Raw genomic sequence first — 20270 nt, 5'->3', positions numbered from 1 at the left:
AAGCCTAAACTTACTGTTGCACACAAGAAAACTAATAGCAATAGCCAGTCTTTGACCCTACTGATACGGTTAATCTAATCCTGTTTGTGATGATAAAGAAACTGCTGAAAATTGCTGTACAGAGCAGGAAGAGTGAATCCAAAGTAAAGCCCCCGTTACACACTGCGATATCGCTAACAATATCGCTGCAAAGTCACCGATTTTGTGACGTTACAGCGATATTGCTAGCGATATAGCTGCATGTGATACTTACCTCCGACCGGCTCCCCCGCTGGTAAGCTGCTGGATCATTTCTCGTCGTCCACTTCCTGCGGCGCTTCCTGCTGTGACGACGAGCGACGCGTGGAGCCGGGCGGGAGGACGCAGGATCGCCGCGTCTGACAGGTAAGTAGCGACCCCCGTCCTCAGGAGATCTGCCTGTGTGGCAGCTCACTAGCGACCACCCAGCGAGGCACCAGCGATCCTGACTGCGTCAAATCGCTAGTCGGGATCGCTGGTGCATCGCTAGGTGCAACGGTACCCTTAGGCATACTGGCCAATGTGAAAATTGCAACATTATATATACTATATACATTTTAACCCCTTCACTACCAAGGTTGGTTTGCACTTTAACTACCGGGCCAATTTTTACAATTCTGACCACTGTCCTTTTATGAGGTCATAACTCTGGAACGCTTCCATGGATCCCGGTGATTCTGACATTGTTTTCTCGTGACATATTGTACTTCATGTTAGTGGTAAAATTTCATTCATATAACTTGCGTTTATTTGTGAGAAAAACAGAAATTTGGCGAAAATTTTGAAAATTCCGCAATTTTCCAACTTTGAATTTTTATGCCCTTAAATCACAGAGATATGGCACACAAAAAAGTTAATAAGTAACATTTCCCACATGTTTACTTTACATCAGCACAATTTTGGAACCAAAATTTTTATTTGTTAGTAAGATATAAGGGTTAAAAGTTGACCAGCGATATCTCATTTTTGCAACACCATTTTATTTTTACGGACCACATCACATTTGAAGCCACTTTGAGGGGTCTATATGATAGAAAATACCCAAAAGTGACACCATTCTAAAAACTGCACCCCTTAAGGTGCCTAAAACCGCATTCAAGGAGTTTATTAACCCTTCAGGTGCATCACAGGAATTTTTTGAATATTTAAAAAAAATTAACATTTAACTTTTTTTCACAAAAAAAATTACTTCAGGTTCAATTTTTTTTTTATTTTACCAAGTGTAACAGGAGAAATTGGACTGCAAAAATTATTGTGCAATTTGTCCTGAGCACGCTGATACCTGATATGTGGGGGGGAACCACTGTTTCGGCGCATGGCAGAGCTCAGAAGGGAAGGAGCGCCGTTTGACTTTTTCAATGCAAAATTGGCTGGAATTCTGATCGGACGCCATGTCGCGTTTGGAGAGCCCCTGATGTACCTAAACAGTGGAAACCCCCCACAAGTGACCCCATTTTTGAAACTAGACCCCCTAAGGAACTTATCTAGATATGTGGTGAGAACTTTGAACCCACAAGGGCTTCACAGAAGTTTATAATGTACAGCGGTACAATTAAAAAATCATATTTTTTCCACAAAATGATCTTTTCACCCCCAATTTTTATTTTCCCAAGGGTAACAGGACCCTAAAAGTTATTGTGCAATTTGTCCTGAGTACGCTGATACCCCATATGTGGGTGTAAATGACTATTTGGGCACATGGCAGAGCTCGGAAGGCAAGCAGCGCCATTTGACTTTTTTGGCTGGAATTGAGATCGGACACCATGTCGCGTTTGGAAAGCCCCTGATGTACCAAAACAGTGGAAACCCCCCACAATTGACACCATTTTGGAAACTAGACCCCCCAAGGAACTTATCTAGATGTGTGGTGAGAACTTTGAACCCCCAAGTGCTTCACAGAAGTTTATAACGCCCAGGCGTGAAAATAAAAAAGTAATTTTTTTCCCACAAAAATGATATTTTTGCCCCAAAATTTTTATTTTCCTAAGGGCAACAGGAGAAATAGGACCCCAAAAGTTGTTTTGCAAATTGTCCTGAGTAGGCTGATACCCCATATGAGGGGGTAAAACACTGTTTGGGTGCATGGCAGAGCTTGGAAGGGAAGGAGCACCATTTGACTTTTTCAACGCAGAATTGGCTGGAATTGAGATCAGACGCCATGTTGCGTTTGGAGAGCACCTGATGTGCGCAAATAGTGGAAACCCCCAATTCTAACCCTAACCCTAATGGGAAAATAGAAATAAATACATTTTTTAAATTTTATTATTTTTCCCTAACTAAGGGGGTGATAACGGGGGGGTTTGATTTACTATTTATGGCGGTTTTTATGTTTGGCGGCTGTCGCACGCTAAAAGACGCTTTTTATTGTAAAAATAGTTTTTGCATCACCACATATTGAGAGCTATAATTTTTCCATATTTTGACCCACCGAGTCATGTGAGGTCTTATTTTTTGCGGGACGAGTTGACGCTTTTATTGGTATCATGTTCGGGCATGTGACATTTTTTGATCGCTTTTTATTTCGTTTTTTGGGACGCAGAATTTACAAAAACCAGCGTTTCATGAATTTCTTTTGGGTGGTGCGTTTACGCCGTTCCGGGTGCGGTAAAATTTATAAGGCGGTTTTATTCTTCGGGTCAGTACGGTTACAGCGATACCTCATTTAGGTCTTTTTTTATGTTTTGGCGCTTTTATGCAATGAAAACAATTTTATATAAAAAATTATTTTTGCATCGCTTTATTCTGCGAGCTATAACTTTTTTATTTTTTCGCTGATTATGCTGTATGGCGGCTCGATTTTTGCGGGACAAGATGACGTTTTCAGCGGTACCATGGATATTTATATGCGTCTTTTTGATCGCACGTTATTGTACTTTTTGTTCGGCGGTATGATAAATCATTTTTTGCTTCGTTTTTTATTTTTATTTTTTAAGGGGTTCACTATTGGGACAGTTTTATAGGGCGGGTCGTTACGGACACGGCGATACCTAATATGTGTACTTTTATTGTTTTGTTTTTTTTTATTTCCAAAAAATGAATTTATTGGGGAATATTTTTTTTTTTTTTAATTTATTTAGCGATTTTTTTAAAATTATTTTTACACTTTTTTTAATTTTTTTTTTTACTTTATTACAAATGTCCCAGGGGGGACATAACTGTCCTGTGACAGATCGCTGATCTGTCACATCACAGATCACTGTGACAGATCAGCGATTTGTCACAGGCACTGCACAGGCTTCCTCATGCCTGCGCTTTGCAGGCACTGAGGAAGCCAGCTTCCTGCAGGCCCCCGGAGGTCCCCGTCGCCATATTGGATCCGGGGACCTGCAGGAAAGGAGCCCCCCGCAGCAGCGCTGCACATTGCGCTGCTGTGGGGGGCTCAGGGAAGCACGGAGGGAGCCCCCTCCCTGCCGATGCTTCCCTTTAACCCCCGGTACACCGCGATCGTGTTTGATCGCGGTGTGCAAGGGGTTAACGTGTCGGGGGCGGTCCGTGACCGCCCCTGACACATTGTGCCGGGTGTCAGCTGTGATAATTAGCTGACACTCGGCCGCGATCAGCGGCGCTCACCACGTGGGCGCCGCTGATCGCGATGACGTAATATTCCGTCCATGGTAATTAGGTCCATGGTCACATGAACGGAATATTACGTCAATTGTAGGTAAGGGGTTAATATATGTAAGCCCTTTCCACTGCAGCCAGTTATATTTTTTGCATTTTCGTTTTTTCCTTCCCTTTATACAAGAGCACTATTATTTTTTTTCCCCCCAACCACAAAGCCCATATCATGACTTATGTTTGTGGTTTTGTATCCAGATCTATTTAATTAGGGCAATATTGCTTTATTATTTAATTGGTGAAAAAATATTCTGAGTCAGAAAATAAAAAAATTGTTGATATCGCCATTTAATGAGACCGGTAACCTTTTAATTTTTCTGTCAGTTTTTGACTGACAGGTAGCCTATCGGATTCTGCCAAAGACTGCGTTATATGACACAGGGGCCATTGTTAGGGTGAGTGCTCTAGGAACTGGAAGTGTGATGATCCAGCGGGATCTGACAGTTTAAATGGACAAAGGTGAACTTTTTTTTCCTTTGGCTAGGTGCCAAAGTGGGGTTGATTGCCCCCGGTGGCCATTAGAATTATTACACGTGGTGTTTCATTCTAAGTTGCCCGGTGGTGGTGAGTGGTATAGCACCTTAGTTTCAGGTTTAATGTGCACGCAATTACAAATCAGGTGTTAGGCTCTATAAAAGGGAGCCAGGTGGGTTCAATCACTGTTGGTGATATTGTGTGTTAGTCATTCTCAAGGAAGCCTGGGTGAAAGAAGGAGCGGAAGCTGAGTCCTGCGCAGCCCAACCAGAGGGGACAAGTGGCAGCTAGGTGGTCTGCAAGAAGGGCTGGCATGGCGTGGTGGAGTCACAGTTTATGGTGTCGGCAGGAGGTATTTGCATCAGGGCTGTGGAGTCGGAGTCGTGGAGTCGGGGTCAGTTTTGGTTGGAGTCGGAGTCGGTAGAAATGTACCGACTCCAGCTTTAAAAAAAATGTATTAATATTTCATAATTGAACTTTCATATGAATTTTATAAATGTTACTCAAATATATATATTCTATCAAACTATGAACAACAGTGATAAGCAGTTCTGCTGGAGATAGAGACATTTCTTACTTCTTGTGTCACTGTTCTCCACTGCCCTTATCTAATCTTATACTTGGTTAACCTCATGCTGCCCCAACCCCCCTACTTACAATGTATGAAACTGAACGTGAAAATGTGTTGCAAATTCTTAGTAGTAAAGCTCCTCCTCTAGACTAGATCATACTAGGTGTGCGTCTTCCAAGCATCTCACAGCTGCCTGCTACTCAGAAGAGGAAGACTGTAAGAAGTATTATCCTTTCAACAAACTTTGCATCAGTTAACTGTGAGTACATGAGGAATAATAACAGTATTACTGACCACTATATCAGTTGTACGACCTGGCAATATTTTTGTACAATTGTTTTTAGGAAAAACAATTGTCATTTGGATTGTGAATGCAGAATTAAAAACCTGAGAATGTCAAAGAAGCACCACATTAAATCAGCTGTATTTGAACATTTCACCATCACTCAAGATAGAAAACATTATGTCTGTCAGTGTATGACAAATGATCCAGACGAAAACAAATGCTGTGAAGCCAAGATGAGTGCATATTCAGGCAAAGATAAAAATGCTCCTACCAGAGCTTCTAATCTAAAGAGACATTTACAGGGCTTTCATCCAGAAGTACTGAAAGCAGTGGATGAGAAAGACTGCATCCAAACCAATGAACCAGTGCCCAGCTCTTCCAGCCAAACAAAGGAGCAGAGAAATTTGCAGCCATCAGTTGCAAGACATTTTGTCAGTGACAAAGTTACTGTGACAATGACAGTAGATACATTTAAAAAACAGATCATAGAGCTTGTTGTAAAGGATAGTGTGCCCATTTCATTATTTTCACGACCAGCTTTTATGTGTCTGAATGGGGAAATGGCCCGCAAGCTTGGTGTTTCTCTGGAGAGAGAGAGTATTAGAAAATTAGTAATCGAAGAAGCTTTTAAACAAAAGGAAGAACTTAAAAAAACTCTCAAGGGACGCTTTCTGTTTCTTAAAATGGATGCCTGCACACGTCACAGAGTGAACTATTTTGCCATCAATGTCCGATTTGTTTGTGACAAAAATGAAATAGTTACCAAGACATTGGCAGTAAAAGACACCAAAGCTCATCACACCAGTGAGTTTCTCCAGGTCTTGGTGGAAAAGGTTCTGCAAGACTATGAACTTAAAAAAGAGCAAGTTCTTTCTGTCGTAACTGACAATGCTTCAAATATGATAAGTACTATTAAGCTAATGAATGAGAGTAATGATGGTGACCAGCAGCTAGAACATCATTCTGGGTCCACAGACACAGAAATGTTTGAAATAGAGGAACACAGTATTGTAACTGAGGAGCAAACTGAAGTTGCTTCAGATGAACAGCAACATGATAGTTTAGATGATCTTGTTGAAACTGTGTCAATATGTTCTTTCATTCATCACATGCGCTGTGTTGTGCATACGCTACAGCTGGCTATAAGAGACAGTCTGCAAGAAGGACATGCTGCTGCACTGATTGGCAAGGTGAGAAAATTGGCTACTGTTGCCAGAACCCCTAAAGTTAACTCAATTTTGAAGAGACGTGCTGGAAAAGGGGCAATTATTGATCAAGCCACACGATGGGGCAGTACTTACTTAATGATTCAGCGCTTGGTTGAACTGAAAACCTTTCTTGTAGACATGGCTAACCCTCAACTGATGCTAAATGAAAGTCAGCGGAATCAGGTGACTGAGCTGGAAAAATTGCTAGAGCACCCATTTACAGTGACTAAAAAATTGCAAGCAGAGGACTTAACTCCAGGTATTTTCTTAAAGGAGTGGAAGAACCTGATGTTTCGCCTGTCCCAAATAGGAGGGTTAATTGCAAGTGGCATTGCTACATCAATGAAACGGAGAGAGGAGCTACTATTACAAAATAACATTCTTTTGGCAGCTGTTTATGTAGACCCAATGCATCGGATTCTTCTAGATGATCAACAGCTAAGTAAAGGAAAAGAAGCTCTGTTTGAAATAGCAGTAAGGATGAAAGGGTTGCAGAACAGTCAGGAGGAACAAGAAGAATTTGGTCGTCCTGCCACATCTTCACCCTCATCATCAACTGATGAAGAATTTAATTTCGAAAAATATTTGGATCACAAGGACCGTGCAAAGCGTTCCCGCATAGAAGAGTCATCCCCATCAAGGAACACAGCCAGTACATTTCAGCAGAATTTTTCATGTGCACTAAAAGAAATTGAGAAATTTGACCGTTCATCAAAAATAACAGTGCAACAAGCGATTCCTCTGTATCCTGACATTGTCAGAGATGTTGCCCGAGTGGTTACTGCTTTGCCACCAACACAAGTTAGTGTAGAGAGGTTGTTCTCTGCTCTCAAAATAATTAGAACAGATTTGAGGGCATCCATGAAGGAGGATCTGACAGAGGCAATACTTTTTCTGAGGACAAATTTATAGATTTCTTCTTATTAACTGCATAAAAGTGTTTATTGCATATTTACTTACAGTTTAGAAAAGTTTATAAAAGTTATTTGCTATATTCTAATTGTATTCTAATAAATGTAGTTTTTGCTCTAAGTGGTCTGATTACTTATATGATGGTGAGAAACTGAATAAGCACGATGTTTAATATTTTACAACAGTAAATTTGTTGTTATGAATTGGCCATTTATGAAGGAGTCGGAGCCGGAGCCTGATAAAATCCAGGAGTCGGAGTCGCAACTGTGGCTTACCGACTCCATAGCCCTGGTTTGCATGGCTTGCTGGAGTGGCGACAATGGTGAGAGTTGCACTCACCATGCTGGACCTGGTTGCTGAGAGGTGGACTCAAGCATGCTTGACTTTTTGGGCAGAAGCTGAACTCATCATTGGGACTCTGTTACTGGACTGCTGCAATTGGTGGTGGACTCTGCTCCAAGGCTGCACTATGGTGAAGGATCCAGTTATGGTGATGGATCCGGGTGGAGGAGAAGATGCACACAGGTGGTGGGCTCTGTTGCTAGGAGCGTACGCAACAGAGCAAAGCTAAGTGGTGTTTCCCCTGTATTGTCATTTTCCCTCATGTGTGTTTTAGTGCATTGGTGGGATTAGTTTCCGCACCGACCAATTCCCTAGTGAGGGTTTAGGTCACGACGAGCTAGGGTTTTTAGGTTCCTGTTGCGCGCCCGGTGCGGAACCGGCATAGGGAACGTTAGGAGTGCAGAGACACTGGCTCAGGGGAGCTCAGGAGGTCTCCACTTCCCTATCGCAGGGCCCACGATTGTTAATGTTTCCCAGATTTCCCTTATTATTGAAATTCGCCTTACTGGAGGCGGCGTTTCCAGACTTGTATATACGTGTAATGTAAAATTCGCCAGTTGGAGGCGGTGTATCCAGCTGCACATGTTTATTATTTAAATTCGCCCCACTGGAGGCGGTGTATCCAGGGTCACGTATGTCATATTGGTTCGCCTTGCGGTACTCGCTGCGTCCAGACACGCGTGACCATGACAGGAAGCCTGTGTCAAACACATCATGTTCCACTATCATTATTGACAGCAGTATCTTGAATGGCAGGAAAGAATCAATGAGAACATCAATTCTAGCAGTAACACCATGAGCCCAGCTATGTACAGTTGTGGCCAAAAGTATTGACACCCCTGCAATTCTGTCAGATAATACTCAGTTTCTTCCTGAAAATGATTGCAAACACAAATTCTTTGGTATTATCTTCATTTAATTTGTCTTAAATGAAAAAACACAAAAGAGAATGAAGCAAAAGGCAAAACATTGATCATTTCACACAAAACTCCAAAAATGGGCCAGACAAGAGTATTGCCACCCTCAGCCTAATACTTGGTTGCACAACCTTTAGCCAAAATAACTGCGACCAGCCGCTTCCGGTAACCATCAATGAGTTTCTTACAATGCTATGCTGGAATTTTAGACCATTCTTCTTTGGCAAACTGCTCCAGGTCCCTGATATTTGAAGGGTGCCTTCTCCAAACTGCCATTTTTAGATCTCTCCACAGGTGTTCTATGGGATTCAGGTCTGGACTCATTGCTGGCCACCTTAGAAGTCTCCAGTGCTTTCTCTCAAACCATTTTCTAGTGCTTTTTGAAGTGTGTTTTGGTTCATTGTCCTGTTGGAAGACCCATGACCTCTGAGGGAGACCCAGCTTTCTCACACTGGGCCCTACATTATGCTGCAAAATTCATAATGCCATGCACACGGTCAAGCAGTCCAGTGCCAGAGGCAGCCAAGCAACCCAAAAACATCAGGGAACCTCCGCCATGTTTGACTGTAGGGACCGTGTTTTTTTCTTTGAATGCCTCTTTTTTTCTCCTGTAAACTCCATGTTGATGCCTTTGCCCAAAAAGCTCTACTTTTGTCTCATTTGACCAGAGAACATTCTTCCAAAACGTTTTAGGCTTTTTCAGGTAAGTTTTGGCAAACTACAGCCTGGCTTTTTTATGTCTCAGGGTAAGAAGTGGGGTCTTCCTGGGTCTCCTACCATACAGTCCCTTTTCATTCAGATGCCGACTGATAGTACGGGTTGACACTGTTGTACCCTCGGACTGCAGGGCAGCTTGAACTTGTCTGGATGTTAGTCGAGGTTCTTTATCCAACATCCGCACAATCTTGTGTTGAAATCTCTTGTCAATTTTTCTTTCTGTTAACATCTAGGGAGGTTAGCCACAGTGCCATGGGCTTTAAACTTCTTGATGACACTGCGCACGGTAGACACAGGAACATTCAGGTCTTTGGAGATGGACTTGTAGCCTTGAGATTGCTCATGCATCCTCACAATTTGGTTTCTCAAGTCCTCAGACAGTTCTTTGGTCTTCTTTCTTTTCTCCATGCTCAATGTGGTACACACAAGGACAGAGGTTGAGTCAACTTTAATCCATGTCAACTGGCTGCAAGTGTGATTTAGTTATTGCCAACATCTGTTAGGTGCCACAGGTAAGTTACAGGTGCTGTTAATTACACAAATTAGAGAAGCATCACATGATTTTTCGAACAGTGCCAATACTTTTGTCCACCCTCTTTTTTTATGTTTGGTGTGGAATTATATCCAATTTGGCTTTAGGACAATTCTTTTTGTGTTTTTTCATTTAAGACAAATTAAATGAAGATAATAATACCAAAGAATTTGTTTGCGCAATCATTTTCAGGAAGAAACTGAGAATTATCTGACAGAATTGCAGGGGTGTCAATACTTTTGGCCACAACTGTATATCAGTCGGGTTCCTTCCACCCATCACAATGAGAAAGAGGCTTTATTATTAGGATAATATAACATTTTTCGGACTTTAAGTCAGGGCTGTGGAGTCGGAGTCGTGGAGTCGGAGTTAGTTTTGGTTGGAGTCGGTAGAAATGTACCGACTCCAGCTTTAAAAAAATGTATTATTTCATAATTGAACTTTCATATGAATTTTATAAATGTTACTCAAATATATATGTTCTTTCAAACTATGAACAACAGTGATAAGCAGTTCTGCTGGAGATAGAGACATTTCTTACTTCTTGTGTGCCACTGTTCTCCACTGCCCTTATCTAATCTTATACTTGGTTAACCTCATGCTGCCCCAACCCCCCTACTTACAATGTATGAAACTGAAAGTGAAAGTGTTGCAAACTCTTAGTAGTAAAGCTCCTCCTCTAGACTAGATCATACTAGGTGTGCGTCTTCCAAACATCTCACAGCTGCCTGCTACTCAGAAGAGGAAGACTGTAAGAAGTATTATCCTTTCAACAAACTTTGCATCAGTTAACTGTGAGTACATGAGGAATAATAACAGTATTACTGACCACTATATCAGTTGTACGACCTGGCAATAATTTTGTACAATTGTTTTAGGAAAAACAATTGTCATTTGGATTGTGAATGCAGAATTAAAAACCTGAGAATGTCAAAGAAGCATCACATTAAATCAGCTGTATTTGAACATTTCACCATCACTCAAGATAGAAAACATTATGTCTGTCAGTGTATGACAAATGATCCAGACGAAAACAAATGCTGTGAAGCCAAGATGAGTGCATATTCAGGCAAAGATAAAAATGCTCCTACCAGAGCTTCTAATCTAAAGAGACATTTACAGCGCTTTCATCCAGAAGTACTGAAAGCAGTGGATGAGAAAGACTGTATCCAAACCAATGAACCAGTGCCCAGCTCTTCCAGCCAAACAAAGGAGCAGAGAACTTTGCAGCCATCATTTGCAAGATATTTTGTCAGTGACAAAGTTACTGTGACAATGACAGTAGATACATTTAAAAAACAGATCATAGAGCTTGTTGTAAAGGATAGTGTGCCTATTTCATTATTTTCACGACCAGCTTTTGTGTGTCTGAATGGGGAAATGGCCCGCAAGCTTGATGTTTCTCTGGAGAGAGAGAGTATTAGAAAATTAGTAATCGAAGAAGCTTTTAAACAAAAGGAAGAACTTAAAAAAACTCTCAAGGGACGCTTTCTGTTTCTTAAAATGGATGCCTGCACACGTCACAGAGTGAACTATTTTGCCATCAATGTCCGATTTGTTTGTGACAAAAAGGAAATAGTTACCAAGACATTGGCAGTAAAAGACACCAAAGCTCATCACACCAGTGAGTTTCTCCAGGTCTTGGTGGAAAAGGTTCTGCAAGACTATGAACTTAAAAAAGAGCAAGTTCTTTCTGTCGTAACTGACAATGCTTCAAATATGATAAGTACTATTAAGCTAATGAATGAGAGTAATGATGGTGACCAGCACCTAGAAGAACATTCTGGGTCCACAGACACAGAAATGTTTGAAATAGAGGAACACAGTATTGTAACTGAGGAGAAAACTGAAGTTGCTTCAGATGAACAGCAACATGATAGTTTAGATGATCTTAAGGGAAACTGTGTCAATATGTTCTTTCATTCATCACATGCGCTGTGTTGTGCATACGCTACAGCTGGCTATAAGAGACAGTCTGCAAGAAGGACATGCTGCTGCACTGATTGGCAAGGTGAGAAAATTGGCTACTGTGGCCAGAACCCCTAAAGTTGACTCAATTTTGAAGAGATGTGCTGGAAAAGGGGCAATTATTGATCAAGCCACACGATGGGGCAGTACTTACTTAATGATTCAGCGCTTGGTTGAACTGAAAACCTTTCTTGTAGACATGGCTAACCCTCAACTGACGCCAAATGAAAGTCAGTGGAATCAGGTGACTGAGCTGGAAAAATTGCTAGAGCACCCATTTACAGTGACTAAAAAATTACAAGCAGAGGACTTAATTCCAGGTATTTTCTTAAAGGAGTGGAAGAACCTGATGTTTCGCCTGTCCCAAATAGGAGGGTTAATTGCAAGTGGCATTGCTACATCAATGAAACGGAGAGAAGAGCTACTATTACAAAATAACATTCTTTTGGCAGCTGTTTATGTAGACCCAATGCATCGGATTCTTCTAGATGATCAACAGCTAAGTAAAGGAAAAGAAGCTCTGTTTGAAATAGCAGTAAGGATGAAAGGGTTGCAGAACAGTCAGGAGGAACAAGAAGAATTTGGTCGTCCTGCCACATCTTCACCCTCATCATCAACTGATGAAGAATTTAATTTCGAAAAATATTTGGATCACAAGGACCGTGCAAAGCGTTCCCGCATAGAAGAGTCATCCCCATCAAGGAACACAGCCAGTACATTTCAGCAGAATTTTTCATGTGCACTAAAAGAAATTGAGAAATTTGACCATTCATCAAAAATAACAGTGCAACAAGCGATTCCTCTGTATCCTGACATTGTCAGAGATGTTGCCCGAGTGGTTACTGCTTTGCCACCAACACAAGTTAGTGTAGAGAGGTTGTTCTCTGCTCTCAAAATAATTAGATCAGATTTGAGGGCATCCATGAAGGAGGATCTGACAGAGGCAATACTTTTTCTGAGGACAAATTTATAGATTTCTTCTTATTAACTGCATAAAAGTGTTTATTGCATATATACTTACAGTTTAGAAAAGTTTATAAAAGTTATTTGCTATATTCTAATTGTATTCTAATAAATGTAGTTTTTGCTCTAAGTGGTCTGATTACTTATATGATGGTGAGAAACTGAATAAGCACGATGTTTAATATTTTACAACAGTAAATTTGTTGTTATGAATTGGCCATTTATGAAGGAGTCGGAGTCGGAGCCGGAACCGGAGTCGGAGCCTGATAAAATCCAGGAGTCGGAGTCGCAACTGTGGCTTACCGACTCCACAGCCCTGCTTTAAGTTGCACATTACCATAAATCACCCCCCCAGGTATAGACAGCAGAAAGTAGGAAATGCATTTTTCCTATTACAACCTCCCTGAAGATGTATAGTGTACGGGTCATTATGCACTAGGGTAGAATAGGAAGTAATACATCTATTGTTAGTGTTTCTCTGCAGTGTGTATTATACACACGCCGCTCTGCTGCACGCGCGCAGAGACAGACGCCGCTCTTCTGCACGCGCGCAGAGACGGACGCCGCTCTGCTGCACGCGCGCAGACGGGCACAGACAGCTCTGCTGCACGCACACAGAGACACACAGAGCTGTGCTAGATACACACACAACTAATCTACATGAACATAGAGAAGTGAGGTGAAGTAAAAAGACAGATACCAGCAGGTACTCAACTGATGAAAGTGACTGATGGTCTCTGAAACGAGTAGTGTTGATTAAATAGTTTGCCTTCATCTGGTTTGGCTAGTCTATCTCACAGCACCCTGTTGGTATCTAACCTTTCACCTTGCTTCACTTATTTCATGTTACAGTTATAGCGCTAGGAGTCTGGGCTGTTGGATGGTGCAGCATCGATTCAGGAGAACCATATTACTCTGGTCAGTGTTGTCCCTGACCTCAGAACTAACCGGAGGCGAGGGCGGCCAACACCCCTTGCCAGGATTTTTAGTGTAGACCTTCACATGGAGCGCCTTTCATTTTCTCTTACATACACCGAGACATACACACACAGCTCTGATACATACACATAGAGACACACAATACATTACCACATTTCCGTTGCAGTTCTAGATCGGGATCTGAACAGAGGCAGTCACATGACCTGAAAGGTCCTTGACTTAATGGAGTGCAAGGTCCTTCAGCTGCTCATCTCGTGCAGACTCAGTTCAGGTCCCAATAAGCTTTCTCTCCTGCTGTGCACTAATCACAGATTAGTGTTGGGCAGAAAGAAAGAGCAGTTCTTGCACTGATGAGGAAGGATGCATTCTCCATCACAGGAAGCTGCCTCTGGACTATAAGACATTCACACTTTTTAGCAAAGTTTTTCTTGTTTAAAAATGCACCTCATAGTCCAAAAAATAAGGTCCATATCTTTCATGGTGAACAAAGCGACATTTACTCATGACATGTATGTACATCAATACAGCGCTAAGGTGTTAAACAAGAAATATAAATAAGAATCTGGTATTGCTTACCTATACCTATATACTGATAGTAGTTCTGGAATGACACTTGCACTGAGTATGAGGCTATACACAGGCATCTGAAATGCCACTAAATGGGCCATACATCCGAGCAAGATACAAAACTGCAAATGTATACCTACTTGGTCACTGCACATGTTTTCATACTCTTCCACAAGATCAAAAACTGCACTGGAAGGAAGCTTCTGAAAAGACTTCAGGAATTCCTGATACAGACTCATTGTTGCTAATTAAACAAAAATAAAAAACGTTAAATATGAGAAGAATCCATTTCATTCATTTTTACATGCATTTTAGGTTTTTTTTTTTGTTTTTTTTTTAAATCAAAGACTTATTTTGTATACGTTTTAACTGGTGCATTGATGCCAAAGACTGTAAACTTCAGTCTTTATTGAAGGAAACATTTATAGATTTTCCTTTAATTCACTTTTATGTTTGCAATAAAACTACAGATGCTAAATACTCCCTGTATCTGTAGCCTACAAAAAGTTTTGCCTCTTACCAGCTTCTCCTGGATCTTCTTCTCTCATCATGATGGCACTGAGTGTGATGTCTTCATTAAAGCTCGGACCCTCAAATGATGTAAAAACTCCAGTTTGCTGAGGTGAAAATGAGGATGTGTATACACTATCATCCAGATTAGGCAGCTAAAATGAAAAAATAAAAAACAGCACCCAAAAAAGGAAAAAAGAAATTATAACAGGCAATTTTCCAATCTATATAATTACAATTTTGAAATGCAAACAACATGGGAAGAAGTTAACCCACCGCAGAAATGTCTAGTAAGCGCCCTGGTGTTTGGACTAAACGTTGGGATCTGCCGGCTGAACCCATAATTGCAGATACGTCTGGTGGCCTTGCTGTACTCCAGGGTTGTGCAGTCACTGTAAATAAGAAATCCATAGTGCAAAATTAGGCAGAGAATTGGTAACTCACGTTTCATGAAAGAGGGGGCCTCATTGAAAATTTTCAATTTTGGAAGGAAGCAAGTAAAAGTTGTACACCAAAATGTTAAAGGCAATTTTCTGAAAATTCAAATACCAATTATTTATCTGGCAAAACATCCTTAATCATTATAGTATCCATACATAATCTAATGATTAATTCTATATGCCAGCACTTCCAAAAGTATTGAGAATGAGAAAACTGTGCCATCTCTTTTACCATTAATAGAATACATAGTTCTTTATGATGATGTATATAAATATATATAGGTGCTTCTTACAAAATTAGAATATCATCAAAAAGTTAAATTTATTTCAGTTCTTCAATACAAAAAGTGAAACTCATTATGTAGAGTCATTACAAACAGAGTGATCCATTTCAAGTGTTTATTTCTGTTTATGTTGATGACTATGGCTTGCAGCCAATGAAACAGGTATTTTTGTGATAAACTCACCGTAAAATCCTTTTCTCCGAGACGCTCATTGGGGAACACAGATACTGTGGGTGTATGCCTCTGCTGCTTGGAGGCTGACACCAAGTGAAAAAAAGAGGTTAGCTCCTACTCCGCCGTATACACCCTCACCCCTATTGCGGGCGGAAACCTGTTTGGTGCCAAAGCAGTAGGAGGACAACAAAATCAGCCTTAATACAGGTACAACATGTCCAGAAAAAAGACCACCCTTATATCACATAAATAAATGAGTATAAATTAAACAAAATAGAAGCCAACTTGGCTAATAGGGTGGATGCTGTGTTCCCCCAATGAGCGTCTCAGAGAAAAGGATTTTACGGTGAGTATATCACAAAAATCCCTGTTTCTCCTTCGCCCCATTGGGGGACACAGATACTGTGAGACGTCCTAAAGCAGTCCCTGGGTGGGAGATTGACTCACCGATCCAAGCGACATGCACCTCTTGTTTAAAGGTGCGCCACCGCTGCTTGGAGAATCCTACCCAGGCTCGCATCCGCCTAGGCCCGAGTATGGATATTATAATGTTTGGCAAATGTGTGCAGGCTGGACCAGGTTGCTGCCTTGCAAACCTGTTCCGTCGAAGCCTGGTGCCGAAGCGCCCAAGAGGCGCCCACTGCCCGAGTAGAGTGAGCTCTGATCCCTGCTGGAATCGGCGTGCCTCTAATGCGGTAGGACTCCTGAATAGTCAAACGAATCCATCTAGCTATGGTCCATTTCGAGGCAGTGAGTCCCTTCATGCGCCCTTCGGGGAGCACAAACAGCGTGTCAGTCTGACGAAAGGGTGCCGTCTTCGACACGTACTTCCGGAGGGCTCTTACCAGGTCTAACGTGTGAAGAGCCTTTTCCACACGGTGCACCGGTGCTGGACAAAACGAAGGCAAGACAACATCCTCGTTAATATGAAATGAGGACACGACTTTCGGCAGAAAAGGAGGGGCTGGTCTGAGCACCACCTTATCCTTATGTAAAGTGAGGAACGGAGCTCGACAGGATAGGGCCGCCAGCTCTGAAACCCGCCTGATAGAAGTGATGGCCACTAGGAACACCACTTTCCAGGAAAGGTACCTCAAAGAGACATCCTGAAGTGGTTCAAATGGAGCTTCTCGCGAATACTTAGGACCAGATAAGGTCCCAGGCGTCCATAGGCGCCTTATAGGGAGGTACCAAGTGGGAGACTCCCTGGATGAAAGTCTTAACCTTCAAATTGGTAGCAATTCTGCAATGGAACAGGACGGCTAAGGCCGATATTTGTCTCCTGAGGGAACTTGGGGCCAAGCCCGAGTCTAGGCCCCACTGGAGAAAGGCCAAGATGTTGGGAATCGAGAATCTCAGTAGAGAAACACTCCGGCCTCGACACCAAGCAAAGAACACCTTCCAGGTGTGGTGGTAAATTCGTGCTGAAGCAGGCTTCCGGGCGCTAACCATTGTAGCGACCACCTTGCTCCCAAACCCTGCCTGGGTTAGAATCCAAGATTCAAAGGTCATGTCGTCAAACACAGGGCCCCCGAGTTCAGGTGGTAAATCGGCCCTTGAGAAAGTAGATCTGGGCACTCTGGCAGTCGCCAAGGAACGTCGGCGAACAGCTGCGTAAGATCTGCGTACCACGCTCGACGGGGACAGTCCGGGGCCAGCATAGTCGCCGGAACCCCTTCCGTCTTGATCTTTTTGATGACTCTCGGGAGTAGTGGCAGTGGGGGAAATAGATATGGGAGGCGGAACTGGTTCCATGGCAGAACCAACGCATCCACAGCGATTGCTTGCGGGTCCCTGGCCCGAGCGACATATGTGGGCACCTTGGCATTCACTCTGGACGCCATCAGGTCCACATCCGGAGTTCCCCACAGTTGACAAAACTGCTGGAAGACCTCGGGATGTAGTGACCACTCTCCGGACACAAAACCGAGCCAGCTGAGAAAGTCTGCCGCCCAGGATGTGGACTGCCGAAATCACCGAGTGGTTTGCTTCGGCCCACTGAAGAATGTGCCCCACCTCACGCATGGTTGCTCTGCTGCGGGTGCCGCCTTGGTGATTTACAGTATGTAAGCCACCGCCGTGGCGTTGTCCGATTGGATCCGGACGGGGCGGCCTGCTAAGAAGTGATGAAACTGCTACAGAGCCAACCGAATTGCTCGTATCTCCAATAAGCTGATCGGGAGGCGTGCCTCCTGTGGCGACCACCGTCCCTAGGTCGTGTGGTGGCGAAACACCGCTCCCCAGCCGAGAAAGGCGTCGGTTGTTATCACCCACCAATGGTCGGGGGGGGGGGGGGGGGGAAGTGTTTCCCCTGGGTCAGAGAGTTACTAGTTATCCACCATCCAAGTGACTGCCTGACTTGAGAGGACAGTCGGCACCGCCGATCGAGCGTAAAAGGATTCTTGTCCCAGGCTGACAAGAGCGTGCTGCACGGGGCGTAAATGGAACTGGGCGAACTGTATTGCTTCCATTGCTGCCACCATTCTTCCTAGAATTCTCATCTCGAAACGAATGGTATGAGGGACTGGTTGGCAAAGAGTTCGAACTCCCTGCTGGGGAGCTAGGGCTTTTTCCTGAGGGAGAATCACCAACCCTCGGCAAGTGTCGAAGACCATTCATAAGAAGGAAATCCTCTGAGCTGGCACAAGGGATGACTTCTTCGCATTGACCAACCACCCTAAGCGGGCTCTTGTATCTAGTGTGATGTTAACATTTCCCTTGCATGCCCGTCTTGAAGGGCCCTTGACCAATTGGTCGTCCAAGTAAGGCAAGACGACTATGCCTCGAGAATGCAATATGGCCATGACAACTGCCATAACCTTTGTGAACACTCTGGAAGCCGTGGCTAACCCGAAAGGTAGCGCCACGAACTGAAAATGTCGACCGTTGATGACGAAACGCAAGAACATTTGATGAGGAGGAAAGATGGGAATATGCAGATATGCGTCCTGGATGTCGACCGAGGCCAAGTATTCTCCCTGCTCCATGGCTGATATGACTGAACGGAGAGACTCCATCCGGAAATGTCTGACCCTGATGAATTTGTTCAGAAGTTTGAGGTCCAAAACAGGTCTGACAGACCCATCCTTTTTGGGAACCGCAAACAGGTTGGAATAGAAGCCCTAAGCTCTTTTGCGCTCTGGCACGGGAACAATGACCCCGTTGCGCTGGAGCGATTCGATGGCTCCCAACAGAGCTCTTGCCTGGGTATCCAACCTGGGAAGATGAGAAAGAAAAAAACGTTTTGGAGGGTTTCTAACAAACTATTTTGTAACCCGATGCCACCAACTCCTTTACCCATGCGTCGCCTGCGACTCTGAACCAGACGTGGCAAAACCAGAGTAGTCGGCCGCCCAACTTGCTGGTTTCGTCTGGTAAACGCCTCGAGTCATTTGGCTGACGATCTTTGGGATCTGGATCCCCTCGATCTGGGCTGTTGAGTACGCATTCTCCCCAATGGGTTGGTTCTATATGAGACCTGCCGCTCCCTATCCTGGTTGGGGCGGCCTGAAGCGGTGGAATTGGCCGCTGTAGTCCACCCGGGGTTGTGAAAGGCCCGAAAACGTGCCTGAAAAGGGTGGCAAAAAGGTGGTTTGACCTTTTGTTGAGGGAGAAAACCGCTCTTTCCTCCTGTGGAGGATCCAACTTCTCCCCAAACAGACGGCCGCACTGATAGGGCAGGGAAGTCAAGGACTTCTTGGAAGTACAATCGGCCCGCTATGTCCTTAACCATAGAGATCTTCTGATAGAAATTGCGTTAGCGGCAGCAAGTGCCGAGCAATTGGCCGCATCCAAAGATGCATTGATTACGTAGTCTCCGGCCATCGCGATCTGAATCGCGATCTCCGATATCTCTGCAGGTAGCTCTTGCACAACCTTGTTTAATGATTCTGACCATGAGATCATGGCCTTGGCTACCCAAGTTGATGCGAACGCGGGAGAGAGCACTGATCCTCATGCCTCATATACTGAGCGAGCTAAGCTCTCTATGAGGCAATCAATGGGATCCTTAATAGAGGAGCTAATAGGTACGGGATAACAGAATTTTAGTGGCTAGGCGTGACACCGGTGGATCCACCATCGGAGATTCCGTCCATTTTTTACGGAAGTCCGGGGCAAATGGATACCTTGCTTTGAGTGCCTTTTGACCCAAGAAACGCCTGTCTGGTCGTTCCCTGTGTCGCTGCACTATGTCCTCAGGGTGAGAGGAAAATATTCTGTGCGGCCGCTTCACTCGCTTAATCGCCACCTTATGCCCTGCAGCCGCTGCGGGATCATCCTCAATCCCCAAGGTCCGATTGACGGCTTCTATGAGGCTGTCCACTGTCTCACGTGACCCTGGAGCATCCGGGTCCAGGGGCTCGTCTGAGTCAAAATCTGAGGTCTGCTCGCTATCAACCACTGGCGACGGGGAGCAAGAAGCAGAACTTACGGATGCCAAAGCACCGGATGGACTGGGCGACACCGCGTGGATTCTCTTCGCCCTGGTCTGCCTGGAATGATTGGACCCTGCATGCCGAAGGCTCTAGTGAGGTGGAGGTTCCCTCTAAGGCCGGCGAGCCACTGTCCCTGCCCCTATCTGGGGCCTGAATGGACTCGAATGCCCTCGTAAGCGACGCCATGGACTTTGACAGTGATAGGGTCCACTCCGGGGGGTTTGGGACCTCGGTCGCAGACGCAGGGGAGGGCTCCTGGTCGCGTTTTGACTCGCAGGCTTCGCATAAGCGCTTGCTTTGTGCCCGCGGAAACGCAGCCCGACAAGAGATGCATGCAGCGTAAAAGAAGTGTGCGTCCGTGCTTTTTCGGACATGCTGTATCTGTCTGCTGCTG

General features: G+C 43.9%; 1 protein-coding gene across 1 annotated transcript in view; it reads right to left on the bottom strand.

Moving 5' to 3' along the window:
- Positions 1 to 20270, bottom strand: part of NUP107 (nucleoporin 107) — a 201114-nt gene that overhangs the window by 156496 nt on the left and 24348 nt on the right. The window contains exons 4-6 of the mRNA XM_073555490.1: positions 14819 to 14934; positions 14553 to 14697; positions 14173 to 14276 (exon numbers count right to left, since the gene is read on the bottom strand). Of these exons, the coding sequence (XP_073411591.1) occupies positions 14173 to 14276; positions 14553 to 14697; positions 14819 to 14934 (365 nt within the window). The remainder of the gene's footprint in view (positions 1 to 14172; positions 14277 to 14552; positions 14698 to 14818; positions 14935 to 20270) is intronic.

The sequence above is a fragment of the Dendrobates tinctorius genome, unplaced genomic scaffold (assembly GCF_039654945.1).
Source record: "Dendrobates tinctorius isolate UK_male_01 unplaced genomic scaffold, ASM3965494v1 ptg000224l, whole genome shotgun sequence".
Classification (NCBI taxonomy): Eukaryota; Metazoa; Chordata; class Amphibia; order Anura; family Dendrobatidae; genus Dendrobates; species Dendrobates tinctorius.
This window is presented reverse-complemented; position numbering and strand designations above follow the sequence as displayed.